This window comes from Pteropus vampyrus, unplaced genomic scaffold, assembly GCF_000151845.1.
Source record: "Pteropus vampyrus isolate Shadow unplaced genomic scaffold, Pvam_2.0 Scaffold303, whole genome shotgun sequence".
Lineage (NCBI taxonomy): Eukaryota > Metazoa > Chordata > Mammalia > Chiroptera > Pteropodidae > Pteropus > Pteropus vampyrus.
This window is the reverse complement of record NW_011889084.1, coordinates 2,693,139-2,716,510: the sequence shown is the minus strand read 5'-3', so window position 1 is coordinate 2,716,510 and position 23,372 is coordinate 2,693,139. Positions and strand designations below refer to the sequence as shown.

Below are 23,372 nucleotides of genomic sequence, written 5' to 3'. Positions count from 1 at the left end.
CAGGGAGAGAACCCATGAACATAGGACTTACAGATCCCATGGGGAGAGGTTGAACCAATTATAAAAAGTGAATCTACTCTCAAGACTTGGATTTAGAGCAGTACAGCTTTTGGGTGTCAATCCGTGACCTTCTTGTCAGTGGAAGCCACTGCGATGTATGAAGAGTTGAACTTGGATATGAGGTCTCCCAAACAACAGTTTTTGGACCAGGACTCAGAAACTGTGTAGAAGAACTAGGGTCTACCCATGGGGCGAGGTGCAATCTGGGGCAGAACTCAGAAGCTGTGGCGCCACACCCTCCCTGAGATCCTGGCCCCAAGCCCTGGGGATTGTGGCTCTGTTGACCAGACATTAAGGTTGCATCTGAGGAGATGGTACCTCAGTAGGATAGTTACAAAAGCGGCAGATATGACACAGGGACAAAGACACAATGAATCATGCTTTCCTAATTTTCTCTCTTTAGGATTCTAAACTTAAAAATCTAGCCTGGAGTCTGAGGTGGTGGGGAGGGGAGAAAATTACCAGAACATTGGCCTCGCAGCTTCTATGTGGGGTAGAGGGTAAGACTTACTCGCTAACCGAGTCTCATGAACCTGGCCTAGAAATGAACGGTCAGCTATGGGCTTCCCCAGACCTACCCCTGCTCAGTGATCTCCAGGCCCCTAAGAGAGGAGTGGCTGGAATCTGAGCAGGGACAAATCCCTCCCTCCCAGCTCACTCTGACCAGAATCAGAGAAAGTGTTCACAAATAATATATCTAATTGAAGGAACTTATTCACAGCTCCCACTTATCTCCCCTCCTTCTTTCTCACTGGATCATATTCTAAAGTTGCTTAAAGACCGAAGAGAGGTCACAAACCATCAATATCTAGTTCTCCAACTGAAGGTGACTTTTCTTTGCCACACTCCTGGGTTAGATTTACACTTTTCTGGATCTTGTGTCTTCTTTCTTGCTTTATTCCTTCACTTTGCTAGCCTATATCCTTGATTAACTTTCCAAGAAAGTGATGTGGTAGGTAACATTTCTGTTTTACTCATCTGAAATTGTCCTTTCACTTGATTGACAATTGAATTAAGTATAGAAGTCATCTTCTAGGAAGCGTCTAGGTTTAATGGTGTGGGTCTTTTTGCATTCAGTGTTGGACATTTGATGGATCCCTTCAACTTGAGGTTTGTTTTTCTCAACTTGGAAATTTTGTTTTGTTTCCTTGGTAATTTATTTCCCCTATGTTCTCTTTCTGAAATTCTTATCAATTGAATATAGTAGTGTCTCTTGGACTTACTTTCATGTCACCTGCCTTTTCTCTCACCTTCTCTGTTTCTCCTGTCTTTTTCATCTACTTTCTGGAAGGTTAATTGATTTTATTTTTCACCCTTTTGCTAAATTTTATTTTGGCAATCAGCTCTTTATTCTCAAAGTTTTTCTACTTCATAGAATTCTGTTGTTTAATAGATACAATCTTTTCTAAAAATCTTTGTTTTGTTTCTTGCATTTCTCTACTCCTGTGTTTTATTTTTTGTTGGTTTGTTTTAGTTTCTGTCACTTCTGTGACCACCATCCTCAGGTGTTTGGAGATCTTTGGCTGTCTGTTCACAGGAACAACTGAGGCACCAGGAGGCTTTGTGTATGGGGAGCAGGCTACACTTTAAGGCAACCAGGCAGGGGACCAGCCAGGATGTGTAGGTCTCTTCTTGGAGCAGGTTGAATTCAGCAAGAGGAGTGATCTCTGACTACCTGTGGCATGAACATGTGTTCTAATGCTTCCGGGTGGGGAAGTGGGAACAGGGACAGTGGAGATGTCACATACTGTTTTCAGTCGTGTCTTCACTACTTTTCTCTGAGGTCCCAAGCCTCTGGGTCCCAAATCTCTCTAGGATTCTGTAGTGCTAAATTAGATCCTTGCTCAGCCATTTCCCCCTCTAAATTCACTTTAGCTGCTTCTTCATCGTGAATCATACATTTTTATTTCCTTTGCTATCATTTTAGTGGGGTCCAGGAAAAAGAGAGCTCAGACTTAGCTTTCATATTTTGATTCTTTGTATACTGCCATGGTGACAGCATGCTAGTGAGGTCCCTGGGTATGTGTACAGAGTCCAAAGTCCAGACTCTAATGGTTTCTTTTCTCAGGAAGTAGGGATGGGACACGTGAAGGCATCTTCATCCTTTTTCCCAGACCAGAGGAGGAGTTTCTTGCCTGTCCCAGCCTCCCTCCCCTATGACTCACCCATTTCCCACCTAGTTTTTAAGTTGTAAGGTGCATCCTGCTCAGCAGAAGAAGGACCTTGGTCCATGTTACTGCTGCGTGGAGAGAAGAGAAGAAATAGCATGAAGCAATCTAAGAAGAAATGGATCCCAGAAAGGTCAAGGGATCCAGAGAGAATGTCCAGAGAGTCAAGCACCATTAGTTCAGTCATTTTCTCATAAAGGTCTGCCCCCATCAGGGCCCCTCAGCATCCTTGGACTTGCTGCACTTGTCCCTCAAGGGTAAGGTTAGGCTACAAAAAGGGAGGAATCTGAATCCTTAGGTTCTTCCTGGAGATCAGGGCAGCATTTCTCAGAGTGATTCCCTGGACCACCTGCATCGGAATGACCTGGGATACGTCTGTCTTTCAGTGCTGATCAGTGAATCTTGGACGCACATTACCGCTGAGAACCATTGGGTGAGGGCTCCTCTGGGACGAGTCTTTGTTAGTCTCCTTTCTTCTGCCTGCAGTATGCTTTTTGTTTTATTTCTATCATAAAGTCAAAACACTGTCACTTTTCTGATCCTCTCAGATGAAAATCATTCTACCTCTGAATTTCCACCAGGTGGTATGTATGAGAACTAAAAGGGCACCGCAAAACTCTGGGAGATAGACTAGTAAAAGAAATTCAAAATAGATAAGAATCTGTACACGTAAAGTCTTTTAAGAAATAGAATGACTCCCAAGATGAAAGCAGAGGGAGTTTCTAACATATTTTTGAGTAAAAGAGTCACCACCAACAAAACCCAAAGGTCAGTTTAAAGGAGGTAGTCAGCAAGGAAGTAAATAAAAACAGCATTACAGACGTAAAATATAAGTATGTTTATCCAATCTTGACCTAGAGAGAGATGGTGGCACAAACAGGAAAATGTCCATTTTAAGGTATGTGGTGTGAATAACGGCTCCCTCTTCAGCCTCTTTTATCTAATTACACTCTCACCAGCAGCATTCTCCCAGCCTTGGCTTATTTATTTGCTTATTACCTTTTTTTTTTTTTTTTTAACTGAGGAATAATTTATTTCAGTGATGCATGATCGTAAGCAGACAATTTGATGAATTCTGACAAATATTTCTGCCCATGGAACCAACATCTCGATCACGACACAGAACAATCACTCCCATGTAAAAAAACAATAAATGGGGCCCCTTTAAAATGGAGTTGGAGCTGACATCCCAGAGGAACTGCCTTTCATGTCTTATGCCTTAGGTTAACACCAGACAGGTCCCTAAGGTCTCTATTTAGTCAACACCTCTGCCCCCAACTCTGAGGCAACCACTTTTCTGACTCGATCACCAAGATCAAAGAGTGTGCCCTCTTCTGCTCAACACTGAGTTGTGATACTCGTCCACATCGTCATGTGTGCTAAGCAGTTGTTCTCTTTTTTTGCTAAGCACAATCCATTGGATGAGTACAACTACTGCGTTCAGAGAAAATGTGTTTGAGACATGGCCAATTTGGGGCTCTTCATACTACAGCTGCTGAGAGTGGTCTTGCACAGGTCTCTGGCAGACACACGCTTTTATGGGTACAGTTTTTGTGGCTGCTGGAGGCAGAATCAAAGCTCTGTGTCATGTGTAGATATGACGATCCTCACCTTTTTCACTTGTGACTGAGACGAGAATAAGGGGGCCAATGCTCAAGAAGGTGAGCATTATGATGAGCTTAACACAAGCGCTACCCGCATTGTCAAAGCAGAAGCTAGTCAGGTAGATGAAGGGGATGATGGCCCAGCCATAGAGCATGAGCATTAAGACAACAGCTGGGATGTTTTCCTGGTGTGTAAAAGCTTCTTCATTTTGGTACAAAAACACCACCTTAGGAAAAGGGCATAGAATTTGAAAAAGTCACAGAAAGTCAATCCTAACCATTACAGAAAGAATATAAAAATCTCAAACAAAATGAGGTGTTAGTCATATGGCATAAGGAACTCCCTTCACTTACTCATCCCACAGCAAGCTCTGCCCCCGGAAATCAGGGGATCAGAGATGTTTACAAAGTGCATCGGAGAACAAAGGAGGATGTGATCTATTCTGCACAAATGACCAGGGAATCCTCAAGCTACACAATTCAGTCACAATCAAATACTTGTATCCCTCAGTGCCCTGGGGAGCCATTTCTGGACTATGAACACATATCCCCATGATACTGCTTCTTACTAGCTTGGGGCAGCAGTTCTGGGAATGCCGCAAACTGGAGACCCTAGAGCAGACTCTTCAGCTCTGACTGATGCTGGGATCTGAATCGTCTGTTACCGAGGGTCAGCGATGAGGGTGCTTTCATATCTTGGGTCACCGAATCCAGGGCTGAGCTGCCAGCCTAGACTTCCCGTCTGGTTCTGGTTCTTCGCAGGTTCCCTAAAGCAAGCCCCCTGTGACGTGCAGGGAAAGGGCCCCAACACCATGCAGCCCTCACCAGCAGCAGCAGAGTGGGGATGAGGAAGGAGATGAGGTCCCACAGCAGAGCCGAGAGCCAGAAAGCGGCTATGTAAACTCCACTGACAAACTGGACATGCTTGGCCTGGATGGTTCTCTCTTTGACTGTCAAGATGGAAAAAGAACTAGACAGGAAAGCTACTCCAAAAAGCAAGTTGATGACAAGATAATGTCCTTTAGGGCCCCTGTAAAAGACAGCACATGAAGAGTGAGGTAGCAGTTTAAGTAGAGCTGCTCTCAGCGACCACCTTCCAAAATAACAATTTGTAATTCAAATAAGAGACAAATAAAGGGAGAAACAGGTGGTAAAGCGAGCAGTCCGGCAGGTGAGAGAGCTTTAACCTGGGGAGGGAAGTTGTACATACTCGTACAGAACATTCTCGGAGGTCTCCACGATCGACCGAGGTTGAGGGTGGTTGAATACCGTGATCGAAGACCTGGCGCCAGCAAGCAGCTTGAAGAGAACATTGTCCACCAGCGCCAGTGCCAGGGCGGGGGAATGGTATGCCTGGTTATTGAACAGCGCTGTCACTATGGTGCGGTTCTTCACGTCTTCAAAGGAAGCTGCCACTAGGTAGTTCTGATCAAAGTTCTCGGGTTCCTCTTCTGACTTATTCAGTAGGAATGCCTCCACTGAACCTGGAAGAAAGCAGAACATCTATCTGAGAGCTTCACACCTGGCCCAGTGGGGCAAGGAGAACTTGCCATCAGTCTCCCCCTAACCCCTGCCCCTTCTGGGTGTCTCATCGCCAACCCCCACCCAGGTCTGCAAATGGGCTCCTCCTAACACAGCGGTACCCTCAATTCTAGTGATCCTTTTTGCCTACAGGGCCACCTCTTGCCTGAACTCCATGACCCTGGGGCCTCAATAAAGTTTGACTGGAGTAGTAAAAACAAGCAAGCAAAAAACCCCAAAAAAGTCTCCTCTAGTCATCTTTTAAATCTCTCCCTCCGCATGGCCCAGATGTGGCCCTGGGCCCTCCACTTTCACCTGTACTATGTGGCCCTAATGGAGTTCCTTGCCTTCTGTCTAGTCCCCAAATGAAAGGACACATCTGATTACATTGCACCCCACTGAAAAACTTCGAGTGAATCCCACTGCCCTTGGGATAAAGCCAAACTCTAGCCCATGACCTAGAGTGCCCAACTGCTATTCAAACTCAGCTGCCCATCTTTAAGTTATAGCCATAGCTAAGGACTCATGTTCCTCATATCTACAAATGCTCTTCTCAAGGTTTGGAATGTTCTTCCCCTTCTATGGATCAATTTCTATTCATATCTCAGCCTCTTACTCTGGAGCCTCCTCTGGCCCTCCGTGGCTGGGGTATGTCTATGTGATCTCATAGCACTCTGATCATCATTGTTATTGCCACTTCGTATTGTGACTACTGTCACTTATCCATATGACCTATGGGCTAGAAGTTTATTAATGGCTGGTAATAATATTGTTTGCTGCTGTACTTCCAAGCACATAGGGCCATGTAAAATATGTGACTCATCTGGCATTCTGGAATCTTTAGTGCTGGGATGGACCCTTAATCACAGCAACAACAATGATGATAATTGTACCACTGACTGAAGGCTCACTGAATGCTAACTGAGCAAAGCCCAGATGGGCATTCCCTCATGGAATCTTCGCGATTTATTATTCTCTCCATTTGCATATTAAGAAACCAAGCTTGGAGAGGTAGGGCACTATGACCTCAACCATTTTGCTAGATCATGCTCTGCATTTGACTTCTTTACTTTATTACAAACACATATTACTTAAAATTTTATTTTTAATCAAAATAACACATGAATATAATTTTAAAAATCAAATAATTATACAAGACTTAAAATGAGAAATGGCAGTGCACTAGCCTTTCACCACCCCCCAGTGCCTGCTCATCAGAGGTAACCACTTCCCAAATCTTTTAGCTGGTGTTTCTCCAGATTGCTAGATAGTGCATTTATCTACTGATAGCCTATTATGGAAGCAAGGATTTTGTTCTCTTAGGACCTTCCTTACCTCTATGGTCTTCCCCTCCCATCTCCTCCCTCTAGAATGACATCATAAATATGGTTAAATCAATAGTCAGTTTTGACATTATTATGACTAAGTAAAAATTATGCACAGCTGAGCCAAGTAGTATATTATGGTTTTGGGGTTTGGGGTGGTGGTGGTTTGGTACAATCTTCCCCTCCATCTTCCCCCGGAGTTAACATCTTCTTTTTCTCATTTTCTTAGTTTTCTCTACATCTGTCACCAACTCATCCACAAACTCCCTTGATAGAAGTGTAAATCTCCTCTCAGTACATTCAAACATTTCAGATAATTTATCACTTTTATTTTTGGATGTATTTTAGTCCCTAGAAAGTCACAACTTGGTCTCATTTCTTGGAACTCTCCCTTTCCTTTCACTTGGGATTTGAAAGATTTTTTTTTTTTTTTTTGGTACTTCTGGCTATTCGGTCTGATTTTAGGGAGCGTCACATGGCCTGGAAGGACATGGCTTCGCTACAAGGTGCGCAGGCCTGCTTCATGCCCCGTTCTCCTGGGCCTGGTACTTACTCAGGATCTCCAGAGGAATCTGTTCCTCAGCTATAAGCATATCTGTAAAATGTTCTGAAAGCCGAGGACCCAACCTGGAATTCGGAGAAATAAAGAATGGAACAATAGTTTGACCATATGTTTTTAGGGTCAGTTCCAATGGGGCATTTTCCAGGTTCGTTTTGAAGTTGAGGGATGTGAGGCTGACTGTAATGATCACCAGAGGCACCAGGATTTGTATCGATAGCATCATTATCCAGTTGCGCCAAGAGTATGTAACCCTTTTCAGGAGCATGGCATAGAACTGTTGGCAGAGAAGACTGAACTATAATAAAAAAAAAAAAAAGATGGGGAGAGATACACCATTAATACGGTCACAGATAGAAGCTGGCAGACACTTAAGTGGCCCCTGGCTCGTGTCAAAGACCCATGCACATGATGTCCCTGTGGCACTGCTAGTAGATGTCAGTGTGTAGTCATGTGTACTGAGATCCCAAGATCTTGAGTTGGGCCTGGGGGTAGGTGACCCTGGAGTTTAGTGCCATGTGCTCCCCCTTAGCTTTTTCGTGGCACTGCACATCCTGGGACACACACAGGGCCTTCAAGTCTCAGGCGCTAGTGTTCTTTGTCCACCCAAGAGCCTTTGTGGTGGTCAGGTTTGAACCCAGGCCTTCCTAAGTTCCTGGCCCAAAATACCAACAAATCCCTGAAAGTTTCTACCAACTGCCCCAAGTTTCCCACACCTGACATGATAAAGACTATATGGACCTCAAGGGTTTATCAAAAGGCACTGCTATTGATCTGTCTGAGGTTGCACTCTGAGAAATACTTCCTGAGAAGACTCTGGAGCGGTCTCCAAAAGCAAAGCTTGGCCAAGTGGATAGAACCTTGCTGGGGGTTGGGGAATAGCCTCCTACACAAGGCAGACGGCTGGCCTAGATGAGTCCCAAGACACTTTCCAACTCAGAGGCTCCACGGATGACAGTTTCCCCTTTATAATGTGATTCAAGATTATAAAACAATGAAATTAATTTCTTCACTAACCCACAAAAATCAGCCTCATTATTTTACAGCAGCATCTTATAGAGAGCTAAATCGAGACCTCTTTATAAAATGCACAAGTCTTTTTTTCAACATTAAAAGAATACGACAGGTTGTCCATATATTTAATAAGGATATATTTTAACCCTTTTCCCGTCCAGAAAAAAAATGCAGCTCGCTGCCAGCATTAATTTAAAATCATGCGTAGGAATGCTACGTTTTCTAGGATCTGACCTTTTCAGCGATTGAGAATTACTGTATTTTGTAAATGGAAATACCACTACTAAAAACAGAATGCTATTAATAGAATGATGTCATTTGTTTCTAAACACTATCAGTATACTAGAGAAATGAGAAAATAATAATAAAAGCAAGTTGTTTTGTGGCAAACTTTGGGTATAAGGTTAGGACTGTAATTCAGGAGTTATCTCTGGTAAACGCTGCAGCCACAAGTGCAGTGCCACTGGTGAATATTCCTGGAGCAAATGGGAAATGGGTTAAAAAATTTTAAATTACAGGTGGTACAATACATTATCTGTGCAAGGTTAAAAAGAAAGATTAAATATGCTTTTTGGCTGGTAGATTTAGCTCTTTTATTCTTTCTTTTTCCTGGTGAGAGGAATGGCCAAGACCTTTACTGTGATCTTTTCTGATAATTTCTTCCATTGGGTTAATCCTGGTTAAAAAACACCAGCCTTTTGCCTTTGAATTAGAGCAGAGAGTATGGCTTTGTTGAAACCTAGTACGGACCGCCTTTTATGTCTAAAATTTGCACTTTTTTTTTCTTAAAAGGTTGGTATATACTTCTTGACAGAGTAATAGCATGATTCCAAGAATTAAACCAAAATTGCTTTCTTGCATGCATTTGAAATATCTGCTCACGCCAGTGTTTGAGTGGATTGTCAGGCCAGACGGTAATGAGAAGATTCTCGAATGAAGACATTTAATTCTGTCAACAGGAACTCTGTTGACCAGAGGGTGAAGATGGACAGAGGGACTCTTGATGGCTTGGACATCTATTCCGGAATCTACCAACTGATTAACCCTAAACCAAACCAAAGACAAAAGGAAACATAACTTCTCAAAATCACAATACATTTCATTTTGTTTGAATTAAAAAAATGAAAGCCATGTAACGTTTGAAAAAAAAAAGAAGTTAAGACAAGAATAATGTGGGAAAAAGGAGCTGCACCTAGATTATATGCTGCTAGCAAGTAAATACTGACTAGGAAGGTCTTAAATAGGCACCAAGTACTCAATTAACTGATCTGTGGCTTTTCAAGAGAACTGAGGCAAGATTAGCATGAATAGATTTCATTATTTTCCTTAAAAAATACCACATGCCAATTAAAACAAACATGAAATATCTCTTAATATCTATCTTGTGAGCAAAACTATAAATTATAAAACATAGCACTGCTGACACTCCAGGCCAAGAGTTGGTAAACTATAGCCAATGGGCCAAATATAGTCCAAGGCCTTGTTTCTGTATGGCCTTGAGCTCAGAAGGAATTTTACATTTTTAAATGGTTACACGTTAGATGGCAATCTAAGTAACTACATAACATCCTTGATTATGCCACTAAGTCTACATAGTCTAAAAGATTTACTATCTGGCCCTTTAAGAAAAAGATGTATTCATTGTTGCAACAAACTGTTAATGCGTCAAGAAATAAATTTTTATTCATAGTTATTGGGCCAGTTATTCTACTCCTGGGAATTTGTTACAACAAAACAATCTAGTAGCTTGTGACTTAATTTCCCTCCAGTACAGTTTGGTTGAAGACGGTGTGTTTGTTGTTATCTATTGCTGTGACACAGATTATTCCAAAATTTAGCATTTATTTATTTCAAAATGTTTACTTAAAATAATAGTAAACATTTATTATTTCACACAGTTTCTGTAGGTTAATAATTTGGGAGTGGCTTAGTTGGCTGGTGCTGTTTCAAGATCTCTCATGAGGCTGCAGTCAAGCTATTGACCAGGGTTGCAGTTGTTCAAAGGCTCAACTGGGGCAGAAGGCTACACTTCCAGGATGGCACCCACACATGGCCGTGGGCAGGAGGCTTAACAGCTAGCTCTCTGAGTGTAGTTCTGACTAGGATGTTGGTTGATGTTTTGACTAACATGAATGATTAAGATAAAAGTGAAATAACAAAGATATATGTCAGAACTTTACCTATTGGTCCATGAGGTGAGCAATGTTTTTGTTAAATTAAGGCTTGCTTCATACTGGAAGAACATTTCCTCTAATTTTTTGTGCTATTCTTAATGAAATGCTTCCAGATATGGCACACTATTAAGCTTAATTCACATTACTAACATTTTCTCCATCACTTTCTTAATCTAGACAATCAATAAAACAAGAAATTAAACCCTAATTTATAGTGGTTATCGATTTTTATGGTGTAAATATTCTAACCATCATTGATTTTAAACTATCAACATAACATTTCCATCATACAGATGTAAGTAGATGTAAATAACCTCAAGAGCACTGATAATAGTAAAATGTAGCCAAATCATGAAGAAATAAAATTTTGAGTATTACCATTTGTGATATTGTGACTTATAACAAGAAATGTATACTTGGCTTTTGCCTGGTCCTAGCACAGAGCTCCTAAAACCCTTATAACTTCTTAAGTGATGAGAGTGATAAAAAGTGTCTTTTGTTATGTTAATGAGGTGAAATAACTGAATGGTAATGAAAATACTACATATCAAAAAATTGTAAAGTACAAGTAAGATAAGCTCAGAGGGGAATTTATATCAACATATATACATGGCTGAATTTAAATAAATACAGATATGGTTGAAAATAAACTATATAAAAATTTATCTTACAAAGATGAGGGGGGAAGCTCAGCAAATTAAACTCAGAAAAAGTAAAAGAAGAAATGTGGTTAAATAGAATGAACTACTGATTGTGATGAAACAATACAAAATTTTCCCTTAACAAGTAAAGGACATCCATTCTCACTACTTCTACTCAACATCATACTGAAGATTCTACCAGTGAAATAAGCAAATAAAAGGCATAAAGATGGGAAAATCAGAAGTAAAACTATCTTTCAGATGATATGATAGTTACATACAAAATACGAAGGAGTCAATCCAGTATTGTTTGAACTAATAAGTGAGTTAAATAATATCTCTAGATATAAAGTTAATAATAAAAAATCAAATGATTTATGTATATGAGCAACAAAAAATTGAAAAATGAAATTTAGAAATTTATTTCCACACCTTCACAAATAAATTTAACAAAAGACATGCAAGACTTCTGAAAACTATAAATCATTGCTGATAAAAATTAGAAATGACATAAATAAATGAAGCTGTATACGATATCTATGGATTGGAAGAATAGATGTTCTAAAAATTCCTATTCTCCCCAAATTGTTCTATAGATTCAACTTAATACAAGTCACATTCCCAGCAGGTTTAAAAATTGAACAGACTTTATTTTTTAGACAGTTTTAGGTTTGCAGAAAAATTGAACAGAAAAAAAAACCAGAGTTCTCATCTACCCGTTCTCCTCCTGCTCCCCTAGTTTTCTCTATTATTAACATCCTGCATTAGTGTGGTACACTTGTTGCAGTTGATAAATTAGTATTCTAGCAAGTTTTTTTCAAAATAGAAATTGACAACTTAAAAAATTTACATGTTAAGTTAAAAGAACTGTGATAGCTAAAATAATATTCAAAAAATAGAACAAAGCTGGAAGAACTATATTCTACCTTACTTCAAGACATGCCACAAAGCTACGATGTGGTACTGGCATAGGACACACAAATAGATCAATGGAACAGAATAATGTAGAAAGTGACATACATGTATATAGTCAATTGATTTTTGGTGAAATCATTCAAACAATTCATTGTGGAAGGAAAATTTTTTTCCACAAATAGTTTTGTCACGACTGGATATCCATGTGCAAGAAAATGAACCTCAACCTCTTATCAAACCATATACAAAAATTAATATAAAGCGGCTCATGGATCTATGTAGAAGCTAAAATGATAAAATTCCTAGAAGAAACTATAGGAGAATAACTTTGTGACTTAAGGGTAGGCTCTAAGAATATGAAAAGGAAAGCCACAGACTGGAAGAAAATATAGGAAAAATATGTACCTTACAAAGGACTTGTATAAAACTGAGCCGTAGGCTTAACATTTGTGTATCTTTTGGTACGTATATTACACTTCAATAAAAATGTAATTATTTTTAAAAACCTCAATGGAAATGTTGAATTGAAGATCAGACACATTTGAAGAGAGAATACATAAGCTGGATCAGAAGATATTGTATAGAATTCAGCTCTGAGAGACAAAGAGTTAGAAGATATAAAAAAGAAGTTAAAATCTACATAGTATAGAGAGTAAGAAGATCTAACATATGTCTACTTGGAGCTCTAAAATGAGAGAAGAAAATCGAGCAGAGTCACTATGTAAACAGACAATGGCTGGACATTCTCAAGCTCATGGAGGACATGAGTCCATAGCCAGAAGTCTATCACATCTTAAGTAAGATAATTCAAAAGAAAACCATACTTAGACACACCATAGTTAAACTGTATAGCATCAAAAACAAAGGGCAGTCAGATTACTTTCAAAGGAACAACAGATGGACCTACAGCTCACTTTTCATCAGCAACAATAAGAACCATGAAATGACATTTTCAGCATATTGAAAAAAAATAACTTTCAATCTGGTGGGGAAAAAAAATCCTTCAAAAATTAGACAGAAATAAAATCATTTCCAGGCCAAAAAACCATGAGGGATTGGCACCAGCCTGAAAACACTAAAGGACACTGTAAAGAATGTGCTGTGGGAAGAAGGAAAGTTACCTGAGAAACAAGAGGAAAGAACAAAGAAAGACGTATGTAAACATGCACATGAACTTAAACGATCATTGGCTTTCTGAAACGATAATAATGTTTTGTGGATTTTTAAAAAAAGAGGTAGAATAAAAATATACACCAACAGTATATAAATTGGTGATGGTGGGATGTGTATGAATAAAATTAAAGTGTCCCAAGTTCTTGCTCTTTCCCAGGAGCAGAGTAAAGACATTAATTCACTTGATACTTTGACAAATCATATATATGTCTCAATATCTAGGCTGACCACTGGAATAATGCAATAAAAATGTATAATTTCCAATTAGTGTTGGGGAGGAAAATATAGAATGAGGAAAAACTACAAAAAAGGGAGAGAAAAAAGCATGTAGACTAGGCAGGACTAGTAGGCGATATCAAATAAAATGATAGATAAAAATTTTAATGTATTATAAATAATGGGATTTATAAAACACCTACATGGTCCAGTTAAAAGACAAATATTGCCAGATTGGGTAAAATAATCCCTGTTCCCCTCACTACTCTTTGGCCTAGTGTGGCCTCCTGGGTAGTTCACCTGAAGGGCCCTGTCACAGCCTTCTTAGAATGGAGCCCACACACCTGCTTCAAGACATTCAAATAGCTTGGTAGGTGAAATAGCCAGCCTAGAGCTGCCCTGCCTTGGGAAATCTTTTTAAATGAAATAATAAACCTTCCTAATTGTTTAAACCAGCCGAATTCGGGTTTTCTGTTACTTACAGTCAAAAGCATCCCACTAGATACAATGTCTCCTTTTTGTTTTTCATTCCTAGAAATTTCTGTTAAAATTGTGTTTGTTCAACATTTTCTCTATTAGCCAATATCCCTATTATTGGAACTCCAAGCAGAGGCAGGAAGACCATTCAGTGAGGATGTTACAGGAAGGATTCAAGCACTGGGCGATGTTTAGCTAGATGACCCTTAAGAACTCTTTCAGCTCTAAAATTCTTAGAGTCTGTAGTTTTACACTTTCTTACCGAATGAAGACGTCTTCCATAGTGGTAACAGAGACTCCAAAGCTGGTGATGCCCAGCTCTACTTGCCTTAGTTCCAAGTCAGTAAATAGAGATTCGAACCTGAAAGGGAAAAACACTTTTATTCTTCAAAGGTGGGAGGTGAATCTCTCATATCATCTTGGCTTTCTTTCTACAGGGGAAAAAGCATGGGCTGTGTAGTCAAAAAGATATTCGTTCAAATTTCTAGCTTCACAACTCTAAGCTTAAACAGTGAGAGCAATAGGCATTTACTTCAAAAAGTTTCAGTAGGATAAGTCTAACACACACCTAGCACATTGTAAATGCAAAGTAAATATTAATTCATCTCTTTTCTTTTGAGTAAAAAGAAATAATAATACTATTTTTTGCAAGTCCTTAATAAATGCCAGGAGCCATTCTAGTCATTTTCCATGTATTAATTCTGTCAAACCTTCCAACAGCTCTTTAAGGTCAGTGCTGAGAGGTTAAGTAACTTCCCTAAGATAACACAGCCAGAAGTAGCAGAGCTAGAACTAAACTTCAGGCCACTTCTGTTTAGAGACAGTGTTTTTTTGTTTTATTTTTATTTTTGACTGTTATGCTAAATGAGGAAAAAACCTAATTCTTAACAGTCTTTATCCTCAAACCCCTCCATTTTTTTTTCAACTAAATGAATTGTGGCTTTTTGTGTGATATTAAAAAATCCATGACAATCTTCTAAAATGGAAGCTTCTATTCTTTTACAACCTAGTGCCTAGTCCAACAAAGTGCCTTTAAGAAGCACCATTCACATGCTAGATGCCCCTAAGAGGCAGGCACCCTGTGTGCCCCTGCAGGCAGACGGTGGTTAAAGGCTTGAATTGTGAGTTGACTGGGGCTGGATTTGAGTTCAGAGTCTGCCACTTACTAATTGTTTGACTTTGGGCTAGTTGTTTCATCTCTCCAAATCTTTCCTTATCTATGTGATAGTTGTTACCTAAATCACAGAGTTGAAAAGACTGAGATAAATGTAAAAACACCTAGCAAAATAGCCAGCCTATGTAACATGTTCAATATGCATATCTTCCATGTGTACGATATCTTGCTCTTGATAGCAAAACAATACTAACAGGTTAGTTTTGCCTGTTTTTTATCTTCATATAAATGGAATCATATAGTCTCTTTTGTATCTAGTGTTATCTATGTAACATGTTCAACCATATTGTTGCATACATTAATAGTTCGCTTCTGATAATTCAACACAAGGAATATAGCTCAATTTGTTTATTGATTCTCCTGTTGATTGGCAATTTGGATTGTTTCCAAGTCAAGATGCTGCTGAATAAAGCTACCATATACATCCTTTGTCTGGACATATGCTTTCATTTATCTTGGATAACATGATAGACAAAAGGGCTATAAATTCTTCACTGCTTCTCCCACTGAGGTGGAGTTTAATTCTTCTCTGTAAACTGGGGTGACTTTAGTGATTTGTTTGACTAAGACTATGATGGAAGTGATGGGGGTTATATCAGAAGAAGCCCTTAGGCTCTGTCCTGGTTTCTCTGAGAGCCACAGGCATCCTGTAAAGCTTGACTATCTTGAAACCATCATGCTGCAGAGGATTTGTGCAGAGCTCTGGTCAATAGTTTCAGCTGGACCCAGCCCTCCGAAACCCTTTTTTTGGGGACTATTTGTTATTGCAAATTCAATTTTATTAATAGACATGGTTATTCAGATTTTTCTTTCATTTCCTGTCAGTTTTGGTAAGTTCTGTTTTTTAAGAAATCAACCCATTTAATCTAAATTGTCCAATTTATTTATGATATTTTCCTATTATCCTTTTGTAACTTTATGTTCTGTATGCATAGCAGTTCTTTCATTACTGATGCTGTTTACTTGTATTTTTTCTTTAATGGTTTTGGTAGGGGGGTAATCAATTTTATTAATGTTTTTAATAATCAACTTTTGGCTTTTTAAATTTTCCCTATTTTTTATTTACTATTTCATTATTTTTCTTTGTATATTTGTTATTTCTTCTATGTACTCTGGGCTTAATTTTCTCTTCTTTTTCTACTTTCTTTAGTTGGAAACTTAGGTAATTGCTTTTTAGCCTTTCTTCCTTTCTAATGTTTTTAAAAAGCTATATATTTCCCTCTAAGCACTGTTTCAGCAGCTCTGAAAATTTCTGATATGTTGTGTTTTCATCATCATTTGATTCAAAATATTTTAAAATTTTTCTGATGCATAAGTTATTCAGAAGTATGCTGTCTAATTTCTAAATGTTTGTGGATTTTCTAGGTATCTTTCTGTAATTAATTTCTAATTTAAGTCCGTTGTGTGTTGAAGAGACTGGCTGATGGTTAAAACCTATATGCGAGAGAGGAATTCTGGGAATATGGCAGATAAGAAGGACCAGGAATCTGTCTCCTCATTTAAACAATAATTGCACTAGAAGAATCTAGATGTAATTAATACTGGAAGTTGTAACCAGAGCAATTAGGCAAGAAAAAGAAATAAAAGGCATCCAAATTAAAAAGGATGAAGTAGAATTATCTTTTTGCATTGGATCTTTATATGTAGAAAACCCGAAAGATTCCACAAAAGAAGCTGTTAGAATTAATAAATGAATTCAGCAAAGTAGCAGGATACAAAATCAACACACAAAGCCGGTTGCATTCCTATTTACGAGCAATGAACAAACTGAAAAGGAAATTACAAAAACAATTCCATTTACAATAGCATCAAAAAATACTTAGGAATTAGCTTAATTAAGGAAATGAAAGACTTGTGCAATGAAAACTATAAAACATTGCTGAAGGAAATTAAATAATACATAAATGAATGGAAACGAATCCCATGTTCAATATCCCAATATTATTAAAATGTTAATACTACCCAAAGCGATCTACAGATTCAATGCAATCTCTATTAAAATCCCAATGACATTTTTTGTAGAATAGAAATATCAGCCTAAAATTTATATGGACTCTAAAGGGAACCCAAATAGCTAAAACAATCTTGAAAAAGAACAAAACTGGAAGACTCACATTTCCTGACTTTGAAACTTATTACAAAGCTACAGTAATCAAAACAGTTGTAGTACTGACATAAAGACAGACATATATGCCAATGCAATAGAAGAGAGAGCCCAGAAATAAACGTTCACAAAAATGGTCAAATGACTTTTGAGGAGGGTGCCAAGACTCTTCAGTGAAGAAAGGACAGTGTTTTCAACAAATGGTGCTGGGAAAACTGGATATACACAGGCAAAAGAATGAAGTCGGACCCTTACTTATCACCACACACACATATGAACTCAAAATGGATCAAAGATCTAAACGTAAGACCTAAATAACAAAACTCTTAGAAGAAAATATAATACAAAATCTCCATGACATTGGATTTCGCAATGATTTCTTGGACGTGAAACCAAGGGCATAGGTAACAATAGAAAATATAGACAAATTGGACTTCATGAAAATTTAAAAAATTGTGCGTCAAGAGTAGAAAGGTAACCCACTGAATGGGAGAAAATATTTGCAAATCATATATCTGATAAGGGATTAATATCCAGGATATATAGAGAATGCCTAAAACTCAACAACAACAACGTAACAACCCAATTCAATAATGGACAAAGAACTTTAATAGACATTTCTCCAAAGAAAATACATGAATGGCCAATAAGCACATGAAAAGATGCTTAACATCATTAATCATCATAGAAATGCAAATTAAAACTACAATGGGATGCCACCTCACACTCATTAGAATGACTACTATAACAGAAAAGAAAAGAAGTGTGGTGGGCATGTGGAGAAATGAGAGCCCTTGTGCCCTGTTAGTGGGAATGAAAAAAATGATTACAGCCTCTGTGAAAAACAGTATGGCAGTCCTTTAAAAAAATAAAAAATAGAATTATTGAGGCAAGATAGTTAGCCTAGGGAAGTTCCTCCTCCCGTCTAGGATGCGGCTCTGGTATTTCTCCCTAGTCCTTTATTCAGCTTTCTCCCGGTTTTGATTTCAAGCAGGAGACTCTCCAGCATGAAAAACAAGCCAAGGCCAGAAGACAAGATATATGTATGGCCTTGGGTGACTCTTCCCCTCCAGGTGGCATGGGAAACAAACCAAGACCTGGAAGCAGGATGGATAGCTCTGGGACAATCCCACCCCCAAGAAAATAAAAGCCGGTGATAGCTCTGTGTAGACTCTCTCTCTCCATACTTTTAAGCATGTACCTTTGCTTTAATAAAACTTGCACTTTCCAGCTTGTTTGTCAAGTCCTTGAATTCTTTCTCCCAGCATAAGACAAGAACCTGGTCACTGGAGCTACAGGGTCCGTGTCCCTCTTTGGACTCCCACCCTGTCGAGCTCTCTGGCATCACTATCATATGATCCACCAATTTTGGGTATATACCCAAAAGAATTGAAAGCAGAGTCTCAAAGAGATATTTGTAACCCACGTTCACAGTAGCATTATTCACAATAGCCAAAATGTGGAAGCAACCTAAGCGCCAACAACAGATGAATAGATAAGCAAAATGTGATATGTACATACAATGAAACACTATTTGGCCTTAAAAAGTAATATGCTACAACATGGATGAAACTTGAGAACACTATGCTCAGTGAAATAAGTCACAAAAAGACAAATACTGTATAATTCCACTAATATGAGGTACTTAGAGTAGTCAAAATCATAGAGACAAAGTAGAATGCTGGTTACCAGGGTCTGGGGTCAGGGTGGGGGTTGGGGAGGTGAACAGGGGAGGAGAATAGGGAGTTATTGTTTCATGGGTATAGTTTCAGTTCCACAAGATGAAAAGAGTTATGGGGATGGATGGTGATGATGGTTCACAACAATGTGAATGTATGTAATACCACTGAACTATGCACTTAAAAATGGTTAAGACTGTAAACTATACGTTATAAGTATTTAACCGCAATCTTAAAAAATACAAAATCCTAGGTGTGATTTTTCAGACCTGACCACAGGTAATCTCACAAAGGCTTTACCTGGCAGGCCTCACCTGGAAAGCTGTTTCTGGTGTCCCACCCCCACCCCAGCACACCAAAATTGAGGCACCCCAGTGAACTTCAGTCTCTGGCAGGAGTTGTAGCCTAGGACTCAGGCCTTCTGGCTAATAATGCTCTCATTAGCATTCTTAAGCCCAGGGCCTTTATTCCCAGGTCTCTTTATCTGAGGTCTTTGTCTGAGATCCTCCTCCTACAGCTCCGCCCAAGCCTCTTTATCAGGGGGAGGGGAGGAGAAACTTTGAAGACAGTTCTCCCTTCCCCCTCTGACACTGTACCCTATACTTTTCCATTTCTAGTCCTCCCCCTCACCTTCCCACTACCCACAGGGAACATCAAACAGCCGGAGACTTTCGTTTGGGGTTCCCTCAACCATAAGAGGATCCTCGCGTCTGTGCTGATTCATCAGACCCTCCACCGATGGGACGTTCCATGGGAAAAAATGGAATGGGTGGGCCTGGGGGGAATCGGCATTTTCTCCAGTTTCATACTCTTGCTTACACCATCTTGGGAAGTGGTTAAAGTCTTAACTGTTGTTTTGGGCCTGTTGCTTTAGTCAGCTACTCTTATACCTGGCAGCTCAGCTCTCTCTAGCTCAGGTGAGCTGCAGAAGTATTTGTGCTTTGCCATTTAATCAGTCCATTCCTTTATAACGTTGGTCTTGGTGTCATTCCTATAAAATCTTTACTCACTCCAGATTATAAAAATATTCTGTGGCATATTTTTACAGTACTTATATAATTTAATTTTTAACATGAAAAAATTTAAATTCTCTGAAATTTATTTTGGTTTGAGGTATTTTTAATTATGTTGAAACAGTCTTATTCTAACTTCAAAAAGAAATAAATTTTAGCAAATGTATTTTTCTCATTTATGTGGATGATGACGTGGTTATTTCCTTTTGACATACTAATATGGTAAATTATATTAATTACTACAACTACCAAACAATCCTTTCAACATATTATTCTTTCAATGAACTGTTAAATTAAGCTGGATTAATAAAAAGAAGTGAGGAGTATTTTTTGTTTTCTACTCTCTGGAAGAATTCAAATAGAATCCAAATTATCTTTTCCTTAAATATTTGGTAAAAATTAACAGATTTATAAAAGTCTCTGGTACTTCCTGTGTTAATTTTAATAAAATGACTTTTTGAGATAATTATTCATTTTATTTAGGTTTTCTAATATATTTACTTAAAATTGTGCAAAACATTGTCTTCTAGTACTTTGTATCTTTTTTTCCCCCAACTCAATTCTCATTTTATGTATTTGTGCTTATTCTCCATTCATCTTCATGAGAATTCTTTGCAGGGTTCCTCTCCTTAATGGAACCCCTAAATTTAGGAATGCTTCAGGAATGGGTTGTAAGCCCTGTTTTCTTCTTTCTCTATACTTTCTTCCTCCATGACCTTATCTCTTCTCATGACATTAAATATCTCCATGCTGATGACTCCTGAGTGCATTTCCAGGCTAAAGCTCTGCCTTCCTGATGTCTTTCTTCAAGATTCAAAACTGTCCTTTTTATAACCATCCTTCCCCAAATTTTTTGTCTTCTTGTCTTTCCCACTGCCACTTGGGAGTAGCCAGAGAGCTAGAAGTAAAACCAGCAAGAAGTAAAATTGCCAAGGAAGCCAAAAGAGGAGTGTTTGCAGAAGAAAAGACTGAGCAACTATGTAGTTGATGTTGCAGGGTTGAGTAAGATGAGGGTAAAAAGTCATTGCTATGTTTTAGTTCTTAGGTTGAACAGAGAGTTCATCAGTGCTCGTTTTATTATTATACTTTACAACCCACAAATGCATAACATATTCTTATTTGTAGGTATAAAATAGTACCCCATAATCTTTTTTTAAAGAAAGAAAGAAAAGTCCCTACTGCATTTGGTATGATTAAAGCTGATCATGATCTTAAAAACTGTAGTTTGGATGGGAGAGTATAGGTTAAAGCCATTGTGTAGTAGACTGAGAAATGCTTGGGGCCATGACAAAAGGAGGCAACATGTTTAGACCACTCTTCAGTGAAGTTTGGTCGTGAAGGGCAGTGAAAGTATGGAGCGGTAGCTGGAAAGAAAGTCTGGCTCAAGAAGTTGTTTCTCCCTAAGAGCAACAAATGAGTAGGACAAACAAACAGAGACTCATAGACATGAACTACAGGCTAGTGGTTACCAGAGGACTATAGACTAGTAGTTAGTAGTTGGGTGGGGAGGAGCAGGGAGGTAGACGGGGTAAAGGGGGTTAAATATAGGGTTTAGAGGGAGGGTGAAGTGGGTAAAGGGGATCAAATATATGGTAGCTGAAGGAAACTGGGCTTTGGGTGGTAAACACACAATAGAATATACAGATGTCAAATGATAATGTACACTTCAAAATTATATAATCGTATTAACCAATGTTACCCCAATAAACTTAATTTAAAAAAAAAAAAGAAGAAGAAGTTGTTTCTCCAGGGTGTGCTAGTATGTTCATGGAGATGACCCAGTACAGAGAGGAACTGATGATGTAGATGAGAGGGGATAATCACACAAGTGAATTCTTGAAACAGTGGGGTGGATGGGATCTTGAGTTGGTGTTAAATAAGACTTTAATAGGAAGAGGAATACATTCTCAATTGTAAAAAGATGGAAGAAAGAAATAAACAAGAGTGAAAGCAAGCAGGTTTGTAGGTTTGCGATAGGCATAAAATAGAGTTCTTGTTTGATGGTTTTTATTTTCTCAGTGAAGTATGAGGCAAGGTTCCTATCTGAAAGCAACATGGGGACTGCGTACAAGGAGAGAGGGAACTGTTGTGAGCCAATTTGAGGCCTACCTAAAATAATTAATTAAAAATAAAAATCTTCCTCTGAGTGCCATCACTTGGGGGGCGGGTAATTAAAGTTCACACAAGGGCCCCTGTAAACCATGTTAAGGAATTTGACTTTAACCTGAAGTCAACTGGGTGCCATCAAAGTTTTCTAAGGAGGGAGGTGACATGATCAGAATCTCATACTTTCAAGTGCACTTTGGCTGAGATGTGATGTCTTTCCAGGAAATATAAAAAGTCTAGGGGTCCAGACCCTTACAGAATTGAGTGCCTTTTCTGAGGAGAAGCACAGTAGAGATGATTCGGAAAACTCAATACATATAAACTGTTACTCCAGCCCTCTTGGGTCCATACCTGTGCATGCTCTCTTTAGGAAGTATAAATGTTATTTCTCCTCCAATGCTGGACTGAATAATTGCATTTGGTATGTGATGATAAATCAGGTGAAGAATCATCTCTGTGTCACAATCAGGTTTTTTCACTAAAGTCACATAATATCCTGCACCTGAAACAACATTGAAACGACCATGAAACGAATTTACTCTTTATACTCACCTTTAGATTTCTGTGGCTTAGAGTGGGACAGCACCATGGAAAGAGCCCTGTGGGGTCAAATTTAAAATACAACGAACTTGCTTCTGAAGGTTCAAGTTATAATGTTATTCTTGAGAGTCTTGCTTTTTACTCTGTAATTAGAAGATAATAGTGGTGAATTTAGCAAAGAAAGTCAAAATAAAGGAGGGTTGCATTAACAGCAACATTCCCTTTAAGTGATAACTAACTTGGGGAAGTGAACACAATAGGCAGAGGCCTTGAACATTAGGTGAAGAACAAAGATACCTCTACAATAATTAAATCATGTTTTCTAGGATTTATACCTTAATGGCATTCTAAACATTCTTTCAGAAAATAATAACACTTGTGACTATTATGCTGGCAATGTAGTCATTTAGCAAACATTTCTTGAGCCTCTAAATGCGACAGGCACTATTCTAGGTATGAAGGGTATAGCAGTGGACAAAAATCCCTACTTTCATGGGGCTTCCATTAAAGGGGTATGAGACAGATAATAAGATAAATAAGTAAAATGTATAGAATATTAGTAACAAGTGCTAAGGATTAAAACAGAGGAAGGGATGTGGAGTATTGGGGAGTGTTATTTTTTCAACAAGGTCATCAGGGAAGGCCTTACTGAGAATGTGACATCTGCATAAGGACCGCCAGCTAGTGACCTGAGAAAGAGCAGGAGGGGTGGCACTATGAGTGCTGAGAGAAGGATTGGGCCTGTCATGCTAGATCAGCAAGGGGGCCATGTGACAGAAGCAGAACAAGGAAATGTAAGAGCACTGGGAAATTTGGTCAAGGTAGTGGGACCAGGCCAAGTAAGGCCCTAGGGGCCACTCCTAGTCAAGGACTCTGGCTTTTACTCTCAATGGGAGGGGAAGTCATTGA

The 23,372-nt window shown here is 38.8% G+C and overlaps 1 protein-coding gene across 1 annotated transcript in view; it reads right to left on the bottom strand.

Annotated features, from left to right (window-relative positions):
- LOC105303382 (ATP-binding cassette sub-family A member 17-like) overlaps positions 1-23,372 on the bottom strand; it is a 74,821-nt gene that overhangs the window by 14,477 nt on the left and 36,972 nt on the right. The window contains exons 16-21 of the mRNA XM_023521470.1: positions 14,110-14,208; positions 9,134-9,296; positions 7,232-7,535; positions 5,043-5,316; positions 4,658-4,862; positions 3,840-4,059 (exon numbers count right to left, since the gene is read on the bottom strand). Coding sequence (XP_023377238.1) covers positions 3,840-4,059; positions 4,658-4,862; positions 5,043-5,316; positions 7,232-7,535; positions 9,134-9,296; positions 14,110-14,208 — 1,265 coding nt within the window. The remainder of the gene's footprint in view (positions 1-3,839; positions 4,060-4,657; positions 4,863-5,042; positions 5,317-7,231; positions 7,536-9,133; positions 9,297-14,109; positions 14,209-23,372) is intronic.